Below are 18,781 nucleotides of genomic sequence, written 5' to 3'. Positions count from 1 at the left end.
TTTTGTTTATAGTTGAGCGATTTGTTTCTGTGGCCCCGAATTTGTATTTCCATCATTCAGAGAATCTCTACTTCTGCTGTTGAAATGAACCCAAATTTGAACTAAAACTGCAAAATGCAAAACTCATCATGATGTATGTAAACTTAACTATTTCCCCCTTTGAACCACTAGCTGCCCTTATTTCTCGTACCATTTCCCCCATGAAATCCAATAGGAAAAAGGAAATTTGTTTAATGGTAACCTATTTTACACAGAATGTCACATATTGTAGCTTATAGGTTCAGTGTCTGGTTTTTAAACAAGTATATTGCATTGCCTTCTGAAAAGTGAAAGAAATGTAATGTAATGCAAGATTTTGAGTTGTTCTGTCAGGCATTCTCTATTTTGTTTTCCCTTTCTTCCAGATATTAAGAAAGCATAAATTGCATGACAAAGGAATTCTTGTACTTCAAACTCTATTTTCCAGCACGATCGAACTGGAAATGTTCATATGAGACCATTTCAGAAATCTAGGGCAGAATTTAACTTTGAAATAAGTTTCGGTCCTGCCGATACTCATTCGTTTCCTCATTTTGCATAATGTTAAAATGCTTATATTGCAGCCTAAATATGGTGGAATGATCATAGACATTGTTTCAAAAGATACAAGGACACCTGAACAGCAATCAGATGCCCTGCAAGCTGTCAAGAACACTGTAGTTTACATTGTGGTGATCGTTGTAGTAGGGTATTCTTTTCCTTTTTTGATTTTCAGGTTCTAGTATTCTACTAATTTCCTTTTATTTCTAGTTATATCTTTTTTAATAATTGGACATTCATTGGTTTGTCATAGATTATCTTAAAAACAATATCGAATTATCTTACCTCAAACTTCATGTTTTTCGCTTGCTATATTGCAAATGTTGATCTTATAGCGAAGTTCCTACTAAAATCTTAATTAGTTTTTGCATATCAAGAATGTGTGGAGATCTAGTAAGAAATTAGATACCAAATCCTTCTAGAGGGCTGTAATATATTATATCATGCTTGATGATACTGCTGCTCACATGTCAGATGCTTCACCAATTCAGAATTTGAAACTTAATTTTTTTCCTTTGGAGATTTGCAAAATACTTTCTGGAGTATGCCAAACATATACTGAACCTAAAAATATCGTCTTAAGAATGAGTTTATGATGATGTAATTTAGTTTAAGATCCGTTCTGTTTTAGGAATTTCCATATCTCTATTTCCTTAATCTCGTGTCCCTATTCGTGCATCAAAGTTAAATTCTCTAGTACTTGATCTTTTAGCTTCAAAAGTTTGACGCTACAGTTCTTTTTCTCTCATCTGTTTAGGTCTTTGTGCACAGCACTTCGGTCATGGCTTTTTAGTTCTTCCAGCGAACGGGTAGTAGCTCGCCTTAGGAGAGACTTATTCAGTCATCTTATTCATCAGGTCAGGCCAATTAGATCAGCAACTAGTTGTACACCATCCCATGTTAATGATTACTGCACTGAATTTTAAAATTCATGGTTCATGTAACCAATGATTTGATTGTTATTCTGCTCATAGCTCATATCTGACTTCTCTCCAAACTCGATTTTCAGAAATATTGATCCTAAATTGTTGACAGGAAATAGCCTTCTTTGATGTTACTCGAACAGGGGAACTCCTCAGCAGGCTATCTGAGGACACCCAGGTCATTAAAAATGCAGCAACAACCAATCTTTCTGAGGCACTCTGTAATCTAACGACAGCCTGTATTGGTGTTTTCATGTTTTCATCATCTTGGAAATTAACATGTATGCGATTTTTTTGGTTCAATACCCTCTATCAAATCAGCGTAGCACACTCATAGTAGCTTTTTGTTTCTCTTAGTACTATCCTTGGCTGTAATACCTGTTATTTCTGTTGCTATACAAAAATGTGGTCGCTACCTGGAGGAACTTTCACACTCAACACAAGCTGCAGCTGCAGTAGCAGTATCAATTGCTGAGGTCTGTATCAAATATATCTGATTTCCTCTATATTTGGTAAGGTCATTATCGTTTATTTGATAGTCTATCCCTTCATTAGCTACTTTAATATTTAGGAATCTTTTGGAGCAATTCGGACAGTCAGGTCATTTGCTCAAGAAGGTTTTGCGATATCAAACTACTCTGAAAAAGTTGACGAGACACTGAAGCTTGGACTAAAACAAGCTGTGAGTTTGAGGATGCTAACGCTTGCTCTCTCGCACACATATATATTCCTGTCACACGCACAATGTCGGAAGCTAAACATTGCATAAATTCTACTGTTCTATTCAACAGAAAGTAGTCGGTCTATTCTTTGGAGGAGTAAATGCTGCATTCACATGTTCTGTTATGGTCGTCGTGACCTATGGTGCCTACTTGACAATAATGGGATCTATGACAGTGGGTTCTCTCACATCCTTCATCCTTTATAGCCTCACAGGTACTTCCTCAGTGTTCGAGTTTTGCTCAGTTTCTGGTCATTTATGATCCTGAAAGCATTTCATCTCATTATTGTTGATATATGGTAAACATTCAAAGCTTAACTGATCGGGGAGTTTATAAACGGATTGCCTTCATTGGCAGGATTTTGCCACTCAAATTTTCATGTAGTACCTCTCTCCACCTGCAGTTGGATCCGCAGTTTCCTCTTTATCTGGATTATATTCAACTGCCATGAAAGCTGCAGGGGCAAGTAGGAGAGTTTTCCAGCTCCTAGATCGTGTGTCAATCATGCCGAAATCGGAGAAAAACGCCCAGAAGGGTAAGTCACATTACAATATAAATGAAAATATCCTAAGTTTTATAGCAATTCTCATAACAATGAAAATCAAGAATACCATTTATGTGAAGACTTTGATTGCTTATGGTTCATGATATTATATTTTTCAATGACAGAAATCCTGATGGAGATTTAGAGTTGAAAGATGTCTGGTTTGCATATCCTTCTCGACCAAGTCATATGATACTAAAGGTAATGATTTTCCTTGTTAATACCATGGTGCTGGATTTGGTTCAGTTGGGGCCCCCCTTTTAGGAATGCAGCATGATAAAATTGAAGACCAGGGTAAAACAAGGGCCAAATGGAAGTACATAGACTGGCATTGCTCAAGCCAAGAAATTGTAATAGAGCAGACACTTGTAATTGGGAGTTTAATTTATGTATCAACTTCTTCAATTATGATTTTTTCGATTTTCGTGCCTCAAGATTTGAATCGATTGACACTGTTTCAGGGGATATCATTGAAACTAAAGCCTGGTTCCAAAGTTGCCCTTGTTGGACCAAGTGGTGGTGGAAAAGTAGCATTATCATCCCTTTCCCTCTTACTGTTTTTCCATTTTTCTCTGTTGGAGTGTTTCAAACGTTGATATCCTAAATTTCTTATCTTTCGCAGACCACAATTGCGAACGTAATCGAGAGATTTTATGATCCTTTGAAGGGAGAGATTTTGTTAAATGGGGTTCCTTTAGTGGAAATATCACATGAATACCTTCACAAACAGGTAAGAATCTGCGTTTCTGGCATCTTTCAAAGTATGAATTGCTTTCATAAAGAACTTGATTATATCGATGTACCGAGCTTTCTTGAACACCCCAATTCTTCTTGCCTTTTTGGAATACAGGTAAGTATAGTTAGCCAGGAGCCTGTTCTCTTCAATTGTTCTATAGAGGAGAACATTGCCTATGGGTTCTGTGGGAAAGCGAGCAGTTCAGAAATAGAATCTGTAGCTGTGAGTTTTTATCATGTTCTAGCTTCTTCCACTTTGATTGATATCTGTAAGCCGTCTTCATGGGTTTCAGTTTTTTTTGTGTAATCTGATAAACTACAATGGTGCAGAAAATGGCTAATGCTCATGACTTCATAGACAAATTTCCTGAGAAGTATCAAACAATGGTCGGAGAACGTGGTTTGAGGCTCTCAGGAGGCCAGAAACAAAGAGTAGCCATTGCGAGAGCACTATTGATGAATCCGAAAGTTTTGCTGTTGGATGAAGCCACGAGTGCTCTGGATGCTGAAAGTGAATACCTTGTCCAGGTGAGACGGAAGTTGCTGGATTTATCTTTCTATTCGATCCCGCTCTCTACCGAATTAAATTCTAACTAATAATTTTTCTCTGGATAGGATGCCATGGATTCATTGATGAGGGGTAGAACTGTTCTGGTCATAGCACATAGGCTATCTACAGTCCAAAGTGCAGACACCGTAGTTGTCATATCTGAGGGAGAGATAGCTGAAAGCGGAACCCATGAAGATCTTCTGCGGGAGAATGATATCTACACGGCGCTGGTTAGGAGGCAACTACTAGGTCCAAGCACCAAAGTGTAGTTCCAAAACAATATCCAAGTACAAGAATATCAAATTTCTGCAGCATACATGTTAAAACAAAGAGTAGTTTCCTAGAATTCCAAGAAACAAATCACAGCATCACTTGATGTGGATGGAAAATTTATATGTATTTAGAAAGTAATCAACTATTCTGAACCTGGGAACATGTTCATTGACTTAACTCCGATCTTCCGTGGCAAAAACCGGGGCATGGGGTTATGGACTGAGCTCTACAAGTAGCTAGCATTCATAAAAATAATATGCCAACATTCTGTACAATCTAATGCCATCAGCTCGCCAACTTACTAATAAATTACGAGGATACGAGTAAGGCTTATTTTACTATCTCAACGACTGACGACCTGCATGAAAAGTGCTCCCTTTATTACTACTCTTGTGTTGTTCTAACTCTAGATATTTTTCTAGAAATGTCTGTTTAATTAAAGATTGAAAATTGGTGAGTAAAAGAGCTAAGGGAAGTTACGAAAGAAAGATTTGTTCTAATTCTAGATATTCAAATTTCAACCTGACTCGAACTCGAAAACCGAATTAAAAACTCAAGTTGACTTGAATAACTCGAAATTAAAGGAAATCATATTTTCGAGACAAATTTAGTTCACCTTCACCCCTAATCCAAATTATTAATTCTTGAAGCTTGCTGTAATTATTATTTGTGCACAAGATAGAATACAGAAATGCGGAGTCAAAATTTCCATTTCATTATTCAACAAAAACCATAACTTAAATCTGATGTATACTGTTGGGAAAACAAACATAAATACTAGGTATAACAAAAACGCTCTACCGAATTGCCAGCCCTTGCATCGCCTGTGACCTTCTTCCACAACCTTGTTTGCTTCAATGGTGCTGATGAGGCTTGCAACATTCCCCTGCTCCATCAAATCAAACCCAAGTCCAACATTCGAACAGATGAATGGCTATATAACTAGTGAAATCATTTTCCTTCACAACTGCTAACTATCCGAGTCACATTAAGTAAAGAAAAGAAACGAGTGAATATTGAAATTCCTTACCCTCCATGTTGCTAGTTTGGATTGAAGGGAATGCCATTGTTGCTGTCCAAAAAGACGCTCAATACAGCGGCTGCATGTTAAACAAAGAGTTGGATTGCTTATTAATTAGAAGAAAAAGCCCCCATATTAATCTAATGGGCAAAGGAATGAAATCATATAAGCATATGAGAGAGACAGAGAGCTAACAGCTTACCTCACAATCACAACCTGATTCATCTGATCCATTTTACACTACATTAACTTAGCAGTTATTGCCTTAACAACCCACAGTTCCACCTCATCATCATTGATCTACAAAAGGATATAAAGCAATTTAAAAAAAAAACCTATATTATGCATCAAATGCTGTAAACAGGAAGCTAAGCAACTTTGCCCTTAGAATATCCTTGATGAGGGCGTATGGAATTCCTCTAGATTCATTACACCCCAGATCAACCAATGACATCAACCTCATCTTTGTTATACAATCTTCATGAACAAGACCTGAAACATGGAGAGCGGCAATATTGAAATTAAATAAATTACCAATGAACTTTAGCCCATGTAAAAGCCTGTACAGTAGGTAAAATGGAAGACAAAGCATTACCATAACTTTTCAATAAGGTGATAAAAAACCCATTAATGTCACTTGGTACATAGGTGATAAAAAGGAAAAAGCTTAATTATTACATGAGTTTTCAAATGGTTTGTCTAACATAAGGAAAGACAAGTAAAACACATGTACAAAACAATACCTCTCCATAATAAGCAATATATATTCCTTCTCTTTGTTAAAATTATGCCATGTGAGTGGCTAAAAATTCCCCCTTGAAGCTATTCTATTGTGAACCCATGTCTCAAAGCATGAGGAAAAACTAACACTCCAACCAAACGTAGCATAACTAATCTATATCCAAAAAGCACTTGTACAAATACTAAGCTGCAATGTAGGAACAAGACAATCCACATATTTAAAAAGATTTAGGGGGAAGCAGAGAAAGTGTAAAAGCCAGAATGGAAAGGGGGGGACGTCCGAGGGAGCAAAGAAATGACTACAATAGAATAAGCTTAAAATGAAAATCCATGAATTTTATACATATAGATCAGCTAGGATCTGCAACATAGTAAGATTAAGATACCTGAAATGTGTCGGGAGCCTTCACAAATTCTACAATAGCATGCACAGCTTCCTCCTTGGCTTCACTCATTACATATGAATCCTCACCAGAGAAAGTTGCCAAATACTTGGTCAAGAATTTGAAAGAATCCTTTCCTGAGCTGTATTTGAAGTACATATAAGAGAGCTACAAAAGTAACAGAACTTATAATCGCATATAGGTAAGGGCATCTTATTGTATGCTTTGGGGTTGTTATATACCTTTTGTTTTCTTTAAGTACATTTGCAACGGTAAGACAGAGGTTCCTTTGATCCTTGATCCCAATATTCCACTCCTTCAAGAAACTATCAATCTTCTTGAAAGATGATACAATATGATCAGTGACTGCCCCATTCAATGCCAAAGTTAAGGCTTGCATGTACACAAAGAACCGGCTATCCGGACCTTCCAATAAATTATATAGATCAAACAAGCTGGAAAGAAGAAAAAAAAGAAACATGAGAGAGAAAGATGTTAAAAATTCAATAAGCTAGAAATATGGACATCATTGGACATTACATCTTTAGACGCATTGCAGGCTTATCAGTTGGTTGAGTGATTTTTGTAGATATGAGTTTTGCCACCTCAAGTTCTTCATTTGGATTTTTGAGATTCGATACTAGATTGCAGATGACGGTGAAGATACACTCAAGATCTGAAGAAATATAATAAAAGAAATTAATTAATTGCAAAAACTAGAACTTCAATGCAAATTTATGAATTATCTATCACAGCATTGTAGAAATCAATTTTTTTTATAAAAGTTTGAGGACTCATTAAAAACTCCATTCGTATTCGTCCACATACTAACAAGTATGGTAACGAACATTGGAAGGAAGAAAAGAGTATCTCATATTTCATTAAATAAACCACCAAGTACATATGAAAACACGAAATACCCTCAAAATGGGATAGACACCATTACGAAAAAAACAAAATCACCTAAAACTCTCATCTCCTTAACCACAAATCCCAAGATACAATCACACTATTGCTAAGTTGCACCTCCAACAAAAGAAAAAACAAGCCAACACCTAAGGACATAATAGAACAGAATAAACAACACCTCAACTCATAAAAACGAAATCAACCGACTTTAAAGAGAACTCCACTGAAAGCACCATTACGAACCAAAGCCACAAAAAAAAAATTCAGGTCCTAAAGAAATCGTCAATGGAACAAAACCAGACTTCCTTCCCATCATTTAATATGTCCTTGCAACTTAATTCAAAACTCCTTTCTTTTGCTTGCATTTCTTCAGAACACGATTTCTTCTTAGTTTCCCAGGGAGAGGGGTACTGCTGAGGAATCTCTCTGTAATCGTATTGCATCATCGGAAAGACCATTAGAAGGAAAGAGACCCATCATAAGAACATCTTCTGAGGCCCAGGGACCGAATCCATCAGAATAGTTAACTGATTTATGAACACGATGCTCCACAATATTTAAGTCGGAATGATTCATATCCTTCGTTGATTGAAACCCTGAATCATAACAATGGGATGAAGACAATCCTAACCCAACACCGGCAGACCAACTTTTAATTACATCTTCCTCACCAATTTTGTTACTCGAATTCTCAACACCTTTAACACTCTTCCTGAGTGAAACCTTTTCTAGGCTAGTGGCTTCAATTGCAACATCTTGATCGGAGCATTTTAATCCTGAGGAGAACATCGTTGTCCCTGACTGAGAATTGTCTGGCGAATCCCCAAGAGAACAAACAAGATCTAATGAGTCATCGCATTCCTCAAGTACCCAAGACTTTGGTTTGAAGAAAGACTCAATTTCATGAACCAGTATTTTAAAGAAATTAGCACCGATCTTCAAATCAAACGACTCATCAATTCTCACTTTAGCCTTTGTGAGGATTTAAATTTTTGCTCGATCAAAAGACGAAGGAAATTGAGAGCTTTCGTCGATTGCTGATAAATTACCCCACCTAGCTACAATGTTTTTGAAAGTATCCCAATTCCAGGCGTGAAAAGGAATTCCTTTGCAAACTAACCACACTCGACGACACTCCACCACCAGACTCTCCGACCAAGCAACAACTTTGGAAAACCACTCTGCAAAAGTCTCTAATTTTTCATTCTTTACCTTCCTCAACGTAGCAGTCTTCAAATATCAATAGACGACATTCCCAGCAGCTCTCACTAACGAGAAACCAGCGAGACCTTTGTCTTGCATTTGGCTAGCAAGATTACCGATTTTGATATATTTCTTACACCACCCCATTAGACAGTTTCCCAATACTTGAAGTTTATCTTCGTCAACAACCCCATCAACTGCATAGGGATTATTTCTCGTAACAACTGCCCTCTCCGACTCTCGTTGGACAGCTGGCGAGGACTTTCTCCAAAAAGATCGTCGGGGGTTGTATTTAGCCATAGAGACACCAATTGTAGAAGTCATATTTGAACAACAACAAAAAAACATAGTAGAATTCATACAAGTCCTGGGTATCCTCACAGAATGTTAATAGTATCAACTCAACTCGTAGAATTCATACAAGTCCTAGGTATCCTCACAGAATGTTAATAGTATCAACTCAATTCACTTCCAATTTTCCATTGCAACTCAAATGAAAAATTCTGAAAAAAGTAAAACAAGGGAATTCTAAAGAACATTCAATCCGTCTTATCTATACTAATTACACAAAATTTATTCAGAAGGTCTAAGTACTGTCTTGGAGAACAAAATCTCAAGTATTATGCCAAGAAAATAAGTTGCAGAAATACTAAATGTTACAGAATCATAATTTCCAAAGTATCTATAATCTCGGAACAAACATCACCGTGTAATAAAACTCCATTTTTTACTGTTGCTTTTGCTACTCTCTTTTCACATGCTAAAAGTAACCCCAAGAAAAGAGGAAAAGAAATGCAAAATCATAATTAATTGATTAAAGAGGGAAAATGACTTGTACCACAAATCCAATTCCGACTAATTTTTCCACTTTTAAAACTAAAATCAACCATTCATTCTCCAAATAATTTCAATCATTAATTTGTAAATTCTTCAAAACGTTCTTTTCTTTTATACTCAAACACGTATTTATCAAACGCAACAACAAAGCAGTACCCAAATCCTTTGCCAATTAACTAATTCTAACTAAAATTATTAATTCAAAAACTCAATCGAAAAGTGGAATGAACTAATAAATTATCTCAATTCATAAATCTCCCAATTCTATTCAAATAATACCTTTATCGGAGACCTTGGAAAAGACTATCTCGGCAGAAGTAATCATTAAAGAAGCCAAGTCCAGCCATCTTTCCATCTCCATGTACTGTTGCGCTTCCATACAAAGCCTCGTCACTTGCGGCTCCGCAACCTTTTTCATCATAATTACACGAAAAAAATATAATAAAAAACTGAAAAATCCGATTTCAAAGTGTTTTGGGAGAATAGAGTTGAGCTCACCTCCGGACCGGCGTCGGCCCAAGAGAGTTCGGCCGTGAATCGGACCACGGGGAGCACGGGATCTTCTTCGGAGGTGGGAACGACAGTCGTCATTATAGCTTTAAAATCTCAGCAAAACCCTAGCTTCAATTTAGATGAAGCAGCCGAGCAGAGAGAGAGAGAGAGAGGGGGGGGGGGGAAGCAATGACAACCTTAGCAGTTTTAGTTTCACTAAGAAAAATAACGAGGAAGAATAGGTATAAAAATAAGATTAAAATGTATATTATTGTCTTAATATTTAACTCTGCATGATAATATCTCTAAATTCTATATTTTTAATTATCAAGAATAGATATTATATAAAACTCCTAAATGATATTAGAGTCCTAATAATAAACCACAACAAAATTATATTAACTACATAGTTTTATAACTATAATAAATATATACATAAATAAATATTTTATTGGATATCTATAAAATATTATGTCTCATTCAAATTTTACTTAAATAAAAAATTGGCAAAAAGACATTAGAAATCTTTGTACTTAAAAAAAACTAATATGACCATCATATTATTTTTTATTTCAATGTGACATTCCAACTCATAAAACAAATACAATGTTGCTCTTTGACTAATGTTTTTTGTCGTTGATCGTTACAGTACTAGCATACCATTCATTTTGATAATGTGGTGGTCCATGGTGCTGACTTGACAATCTATCTACCATGTTTGAGTAATCAATTTAGTCAATTTGTCACGTCATCTTCCACACTGGACTGTCATCTTAACATCGTGAATTGTCACGTCGGAATAGTAAACTACCACATCAGCACCGTAACGGTTGATGACGAAAATGTTGGTCAAAGAGTCACATTTGATTTATTTTCTTAGTTGGGGCGTAACATTGATAGAAAAATAATATGATGACCACATTGTTTTTTAAGTATAAGGATATTTGATGTCTTTTTACCTAAAAATCTTGTAGGAAAAAATCTTAATAACGGATAAAATTACACATCTTTAATACACATGACATGTTATTTCATTAAAAAAAAACTTTACTTGCGACAACTCAATTTAAATAATACATGTACAGTTTGATCTTGAATTATCTTCAAATGTTAAAGTAAACAGTACACTAAAAAATAGATATGCAAAATTACTTCTTAAACGAATTTATCAAATATTTATATTATTATTGTTTTGAAGATGAGGGAGTAAACTTTAAAGAAATATTTTTCCTTTGATGTCATTTTTCTAAATATTTTAAATGGTTTTTGTACAAGATAATTGAGATATTATTACGTGGAAGTACATAATGTGACGAGTCAATAATCTTAGCCATAAGCGTACTTGGTTTATCTTGTGTGTATTAATTATTTCTACGTAGTCACCATATATATAAATGTTGAGTTAATCGATCGATGGAATTGGCCAAGAGGGGTGTGAATTGGCAATTAAAATTTTGGTGGAAGCTTTTGTAGAAAATTGAAAAGATTTGCATAGCGATTTAGAGTGGTTAGACTTTCTCAACCAAAGTCTACGCCGACTACCTTAGCTATCCACATTAAGGATTTTTCAACAAATTCACTATTTTTTCTTTCTTTTGAGGCCAAAGAGATAAACTTACAACTCCCTCAAGAATATACCCTAATTCTTGAGAACACTCTTTCTCAAAGAGAAGATTACAAATTTGCAAACTTACAAGGAAATCCTCACAAGGTAGATTGTTTGCATAATTCTAGAACAAAGAAAAGAACACTAAAAAATGAATACAATTGAGTACAAGTAGTGTTCTTGAAAGCAAAATGAATATTGAATGAAAAATAGGCTTGAACTGCTCAAACTTGAGGTTTGATGCTTTCTCTTTGATTCTCTCTTGATTCTTGTTTCTTGTGTTTTCTTGTTGTTGATCAATGACTTCTAAGCTTGTTTAAATAATCCTTCAAATGATTCTGAACGTTGGGGATGATTAGTGGAGTCAATAGAGCTGTTTAAGTATGAAAACAATTAATTAAATCAGTTGGGAGCGTCAGTGCATCGATGCATACCCAAGGTGCATCGGTGCATCAAGTGTAAAATTCAAATATTTTGACCGTTGGACCCTTAGTGCATCGGTGCACTAAGAGTGCATCGATGCATAAAATGCATTCGATGTTTCAAAATAGCCTGAGTGCATCGATGCATGGCTGGTGCATCGATGCGTCAAATGCATTCGATGTTTTCATAAAACTCTGAGTGCATCGATGCATAGTATGTGCATCGATGCATGAAATGCATTCGATGTTCAATTTATTCCATGGTGCATCAATGCATGGATTGGTGCATCGGTGCATCACTTTGAAAATTTGATTTTGGGCTTGATTTTGGTTCAAAATACTTTGTGAAAATTGTTTCAAAAATAAATTAAGTATAAAAACAATTTTACACATTTAGTAAGGTTTGAAATTGATCTTGAAGACTTGGAGTAATAATTCGATATTCGAGTAATTAAATCGAATATACTTAGAAAATCATTTGTAAAATCTTAAAATTCATTTATACTTAATTTTTTATATCGAAACATCAAAATGTTTTCAACAATTTCACCCTTTTTGATATAACAAAACGTGTGTGTAATTTTAAGATTTTCTTTGAATATAAACTTTGAAAAATTACTCCCCCTTACTCTAACACTTATCCCCTTTAACACTTTTACACTTCTCCCTCTTTTTGTTAAATCAAAAAGACTTTAAAATGTTCTAAACAAGGTTTTGAAAAACATAGTCAATTGATTAAATATATATATATATATAGCTTAAGCTGCTAAGATCAAAGATCAAAAGAGAGATTAGCCATTAGCTTTCATAAACAATATTCATAATCAAATGTGAAATGACATAATTGGTCATATATGTCTAATGATGCAAAAATAAGAAAATTCAACCAAACTATATATATATATATATATATTAAGTTCAAACATCCAATCATCAAACTCTTAACAAATTGAAACATTTAACAAACCAAAACAAACACTCTATAAACATCAAAATCAATCCAAGTTTTAAAAACAAGAAAGCATAACAAGGATAGATCTACTCCATCGGAGGATCGGGAGGAGGAGGAAATCGTGCTTGCATCTCAAGAGAGAGAACATCCATACGTGCAAGCATCTCTCCATCTGTCGAGCTTCCAAAGTGTCTAAGCGATGATTTACCGCTTCATGAGTAGCAATCAAGTGGGATTTGATGGAAGCATATCGTAGATCAAATGTCTCCAAAAATGAACGAAAATATGGAGGCACTTGATCCTCTTGTGGAGCTTGTTCCCGTGCAGGCTCATCTTCTGGTACGTGATCGTCGATATCTTGCATAAGCTACTGAAATTCTGGATCATCGTCTGCAGCCGGTGCCAGAGGAGGAGGATGAGCATGAGAGGAGCTATGAGCAGCTCATGAAGAACTCGCTCCCGGAGTTTGCTTACTGGGTCGAAAGACCCAAAGACCGGTTTCCTCGTCTTGTTTCCAATCCGCTTTCTTCAACGAGGTGAGATTGATTTGATTTTGGAGAGGGATGGGATTGTCGATAGAGACGTTTAGACCGAGTTTGATAAAAAGTTACAAAGAAGACATCCATAAACTAATGTTTCGATATGTTTTGAAGGAACAATGTTTATGATATCCACTAGTTGACTAAATATAATGTGGGGCATATTTATTTTGTTCTTATTCTTGATACAGTGCATCCACCATAAATCCCTAGTACGAAGAGTGGAGTACCTACCTCCGGATGGTCTAAAACACCAAGAGATCATCAAATGAAGTACACGATCGTGATGAGATCGTAGAGTACTAACACTAGAGTTTGGAACATAGAGATATTCCACAGTTTCATTCTCATTATATAACCCATCATCATCTAGCCCAAAACGGAAAATTATAGTCTCGGGGTCAATATTAATATATTAGCCTAAAAGATATGATCTAATTACTATAGTCCCACATTGAGTTTGGTTTTGAATGCATACCGCATTGGAGTAGAAAATGCAGACTAACTGATGATAGACGATAGGTTTGAGGTGAAACATTTTATCAAACTTCCAAGTTTTAATAATCGGAAGGTATTCAAAGTCAATATCTATCATGGCTTGAAGAGAAGGAATACGCTCTTCCCGGATTCTATAGGATTGGAAAGAATTTATGTACCTAGAGTACAAGTCGTCTCAACGACGTTCAGGCATATTAAAACAGGATCCTATAAGACTATTAGGTGGAAGAGGAACGGGATTAGGAGGTCGGGTTGAACGACTCGATGAAGTCCTAGGACGTTTAGGATTGGACATGTGTTGAAAACATTTTGATGTTTCGATATAACAAATGAATTTTAAGATTTTGCAAATGATTTTCTAAGTATATTTGATATAATTATTCGAATATCAAAATATTACTCCAAGTCTTTCAAAGTTCATTTTAATCCTTACTAAAGTGTAAAATTGTGTTTTATACTTAAACTATTTTAAAACAATTTTACAAAGTATTTCGAGCCTTAATCAAGCCAAAAATATTTTCTTTTTAAAGGGTTTTAAGAAAAATCATATTGTCCGGGGGGTAGAGATTCCCCCCTAGGGGGTACAGATTCCCTCCAGGGGTACCGATTCCCCCTGTAGGGGGTACCGATTCCCCCTGTCTAACGGTCAAAAACATATTGTACTTAGGGAACCGGTTCCCCATGAGGGGGTACCGATTTCCCCACGCTCCAAGTTGTTTTATTAATTGTTTCTCATCTCTAAACAGCTCCAAAACATCCCTAACGGCTATATACGACTTCAAACACATTCCAAGCTATAAATACAACCTAAGGACACTTGAAGAAGCAATAGAACAACTATCCAAGCAATCAAACACAAGAGAAGAGTTTTTCATTCTTATTTCATCTTTCTCTTGTATATATTTTGTTCTTGTGAGCTCAATCTTATAAACACCTACCTTAGAGAGGTTTTCTTGTTTACATTTCTTATCCTTTTGTAAAGGGGAAAGGTTCTAGCTAATCCCGTGTAAAAGCTAGGGAAAGGTTCTAGTTTAGCCCGGAAAAACTAGGGAGTTTGTAAGGTTACTCTTTATCCTCAAAAGAAAGAACAGATTAGTGAATTTGTTGGAAAATCCTTGGTGAGGAGCTAAGGTGGTGGACATAGACTTTGGTTGAGAAAGTCGAACCACTATAAATCGTTGTGCAATTCTCTATCTTTCAATCTCCTTACTCCCTAAACACAAAACCGTTCCGACCCCTCTTTGCAAACCGTTCCGGTTATCGATTTGAGCTTCCGAAAATCCTAACAATTGGCATCAGAGTCTAACTCGTTAAGAAGGTTTAACTACCTTGAGACGATCCTAGAAGAAGCTATACCAATTCCTGACGCAACCGACAAAGAAATGACTTTTTCCTCCGGTGCTTATTATCTTGAAGAATATCCTATTATGGATTCACAACCGGTCAACAAGCCACCCTTCTTCAATGGAGAAAATTATGCACATTGGAAGAATAAGATGATGTACTTCATTCAATCATACAATCTAGGAGCTTGGTACTCAATCATGGACGGTTACTCCTCTCCACCGGGCAAGTACAACGATTGGAGTAGAGAATAGCAGAAAAATTTTCAGCTTAATTCTAAGGCTATACATATTCTATTTTGTGCTTTAGGCCCAAATGAATATGGAAGAGTCTCATCTTGTTCCAATGCCAAAGAGATTTGGGATAAACTCCAAGTCACTCATGAAGGAACCGACGATGTGAGGGAATCAAAGAAAATTCTTCTCAACCATAGCTACGAGAACTTCAAGATGAAACCCGATGAAGACATCAAAGCTATGACGGATAGATTTTCCGTGATTGTCAACGGTCTCAAGGGATATGAAGAAGTAACCCAAATGAGAAGCTTGTGAGGAAGATGATTTACTCTCTTCCAAAGGAGTGACAATCAAAGAAGACGGCCATTATCGAAGCAAGAAACCTAAAGTCTCTCACTCTAGACGAGCTAATTGGTTCCCTTCTCACTCATGAGATGATGGTGAAGGAAGATGAAGAAAGGGAAGAGAAGAAAAACAAGAAGAAGAAGAAGAAGAAGAATGAGGACGTAGGCATCAATGAAAGCTATCAAGATTCAAGTGATGAGGTAGATGAAGACGATGATGAACAAAAAGAAGAGATGGTCAAGCTCCTGAAGGAACTCAAGAGATTCATGATTTCCAAGGAAGTGAAACATGAATCAACCAAGAAGAAGAGTCCCCCTGTATGTTTCGATTGTCAAAGAAAGAGGCATGTCATGTATGAATGTCCTCTTCTAAAGAAAAAGGGGAAGAAGACATTTGTTGCATCTTGGAGTGATGAAGATGATTCCAATGATGAAGATGAAGTAGTCAACCTATGCCTTATGACCACTCAAGAAGAATTCGAGGTATCTTCTAACTCAAATGAATTTAATTCATTTACTTTTGATGAGTTACAAGATGCTTATAATAGGTTGTATTTGGGATTTGAGACCATGAATTCCAAATATACGAAATTAATTTCAAAACTCAAAAATAAAGATAATTTTATTTTGAAAGCAAAAGTTGATTTTGAAAATCAAAATGAAATTTTGAAAAATAATTTAGAGCTTTCAAAAATCAAAATAAATGATTTAGAAAAAGAAAATTTCGAGTTAGGTGTTAAGTTTGAAAGCTTAATAAAAGAAAAAGAATTAATTTCTAAAAGCAACCTATTATGTTTAAATATGGCAAAATGCTCACATTGCCACTATCATGGTCATATGGAACATACTTGCCCTTTGAAGAAAGGAAAACGTTTTAAAATTAGGCAAGTATGGGTTCCAAAAGGAACAAGGGGCATTGTAACTAACATTCAAGGATCCAAAGCAATTTGGATACCAAAATCTACTTAAATGTCTCTTGTAGGTGTGTGGAAGCAATTGTGATGAAAATGATGATATTCAAGATGCTCTAGCCACACATGAAAAAGGAATGGGTAACCTCTAAGCTTAATGCTTTTAATTTTGGATTATTTGGTTGCTCATTTGATTTTAAGCATGCATGAGTTTTGGTTTTAAATGATTATGCATCATAATCTCATGTATGTTGAAAAGATGATTATGATGAACATTTTAAAGTTGTAATGATTTTTCAGAATTTTTAGTTCATCATAATAAAATTTTGGTCAAAATTTGTTTTAATGCAAATGATATCTCTCTAACAATTGATATCAACTTTTCAAATACTTTGATTTTATAAATCTTTAAAAAAATTTGACCTAAATTTGAATGTTTATGCATGTGGTTTAAATGAAAATGATATCTCTCTAACAATTGATATCAAAATTTTCAAATGCATAACATTTTTGGAAAACTTTATGCATATGCACTTAATTTTAACAATTGGTATTGATATCAAATTTCAACAATTGATATTGCATAAAGTATTTTATTCTTGGATATATTTAATTTCATGTGCTACTAACATGTTTGTTATTCTTTGTTGAAATTCAATTTTGTTTAAGTGTCTTGTTCTTAAAGCTAAATTTTATTTGGAATGCATTTATTGAGGGGGAGCTTTGATTTTTTCAAATGATTTTTAAAATGTCAAATTTACTACTTACTCTCCAAAGTTATTTTGAACTTTAAGAGATTAGAGTCTTTTTGATTTAACAAAAAGGGGGAGAAGTGTTAAGGTGTTTTAAAGGGGGAGAAGTGTTAAGGTGTTTTAAAGGGGGAGTAATTTCAAACTTGAATTCAAAATCTTAAAATTACTCAAATGTTTTGTTATATCAAAAAGGGGGATATTGTTGAAAACATTTTGATGTTTCGATATAACAAATGAATTTTAAGATTTTGCAAATGATTTTCTAAGTATATTCGATATAATTATTCGAATATCAAAATATTACTCCAAGTCTTTCAAAGTTCATTTTAATCCTTACTAAAGTGTAAAATTGTGTTTTATACTTAAACTATTTTAAAACAATTTTACAAAGTATTTCGAGACTTAATCGAGCCTAAAATATTTTCTTTTTAAAGGGTTTCAAGAAAAATCAGATTGTCCAGGGGGTACAGATTCCCCCCAAGGGGTATAGATTCCCCCTGCAGGGGGTACCGATTCCCCCTGTCTAACGGTCAAAAACATATTGTACTTAGGGAACCGATTCCCCATGAGGGGGTACCGATTCCCCCACACTCCAAGCTGTTTTATTAATTGTTTCTCATCTTCAAACGGCTCCAAAACATCCCTAATGTCTATATACGACTTCAAACACATTCCAAGCTATAAATACAACCTAATGACATTTGAAGAAGCAATAGAACGACTATCCAAGCAATCAAACACAAGAGAAGAGTTTTTCATTCTTATTTCATCTTTCTCTTGTATATATTTTGTTCTTGTGAGCTCAATCTTGTAAACACCTACCTTAGAGAGGTTTTCTTGTTTACATTTCTTATCCTTTTGTAAAGGGGAAAGCTTCTAGCTAATCTCGTGTAAAAGCTAGGGAAAGGTTTTAGTTTAGCCCGGAAAAACTAGGGAGTTTGTAAGGTTACTCTTTATCCTCAAAAGAAAGAACATATTAGTGAATTTGTTGGAAAATCCTTGGTGAGGAGCTAAGGTAGTGGACGTAGACTTTGGTTGAGAAAGTCAAACCACTATAAATCGTTGTGCAATTCTCTATCTTTCAATCTCCTTACTCCCTAAACACAAAACCGTTCCGACCCCTCTTTGTAAACTGTTTCGGTTATCGATTTGAGCTTCCGAAAATCCTAACAACATGGTTAAGGTATAGGAATAAGGAATGGAACCTGCAATTTAAAACACATGTATGCACAATAATTAATCCCAAAACTCAATTGAGTCCTCAA

At 35.2% G+C, this 18,781-nt stretch overlaps 1 protein-coding gene and 1 pseudogene across 1 annotated transcript; one reads left to right on the top strand and one right to left on the bottom strand.

Annotated features, from left to right (window-relative positions):
- The first annotated feature begins 587 nt into the window (after nt 1-587).
- LOC120187889 (ABC transporter B family member 27-like) lies at nt 588-4,325 on the top strand. The gene is given in 14 exon segments (XM_039191485.1): nt 588-727; nt 1,337-1,436; nt 1,615-1,783; nt 1,860-1,978; nt 2,074-2,184; nt 2,294-2,438; nt 2,628-2,735; nt 2,738-2,759; nt 2,894-2,969; nt 3,230-3,295; nt 3,391-3,498; nt 3,619-3,726; nt 3,834-4,031; nt 4,119-4,325. Coding segments are annotated over 14 exon segments (1,674 nt in total). The 3' UTR covers nt 4,323-4,325.
- A 783-nt stretch (nt 4,326-5,108) lies between these two features.
- Nucleotides 5,109-10,105, bottom strand: LOC120187837 (annotated as a pseudogene).
- Between the last annotated feature and the right edge of the window lie 8,676 nt (nt 10,106-18,781).

Source organism: Hibiscus syriacus, unplaced genomic scaffold, assembly GCF_006381635.1.
Source record: "Hibiscus syriacus cultivar Baekdansim isolate YM2019G1 unplaced genomic scaffold, ASM638163v2 tig00113726_pilon, whole genome shotgun sequence".
In the NCBI taxonomy this organism is placed as follows: Eukaryota; Viridiplantae; Streptophyta; class Magnoliopsida; order Malvales; family Malvaceae; genus Hibiscus; species Hibiscus syriacus.
This window is presented reverse-complemented; position numbering and strand designations above follow the sequence as displayed.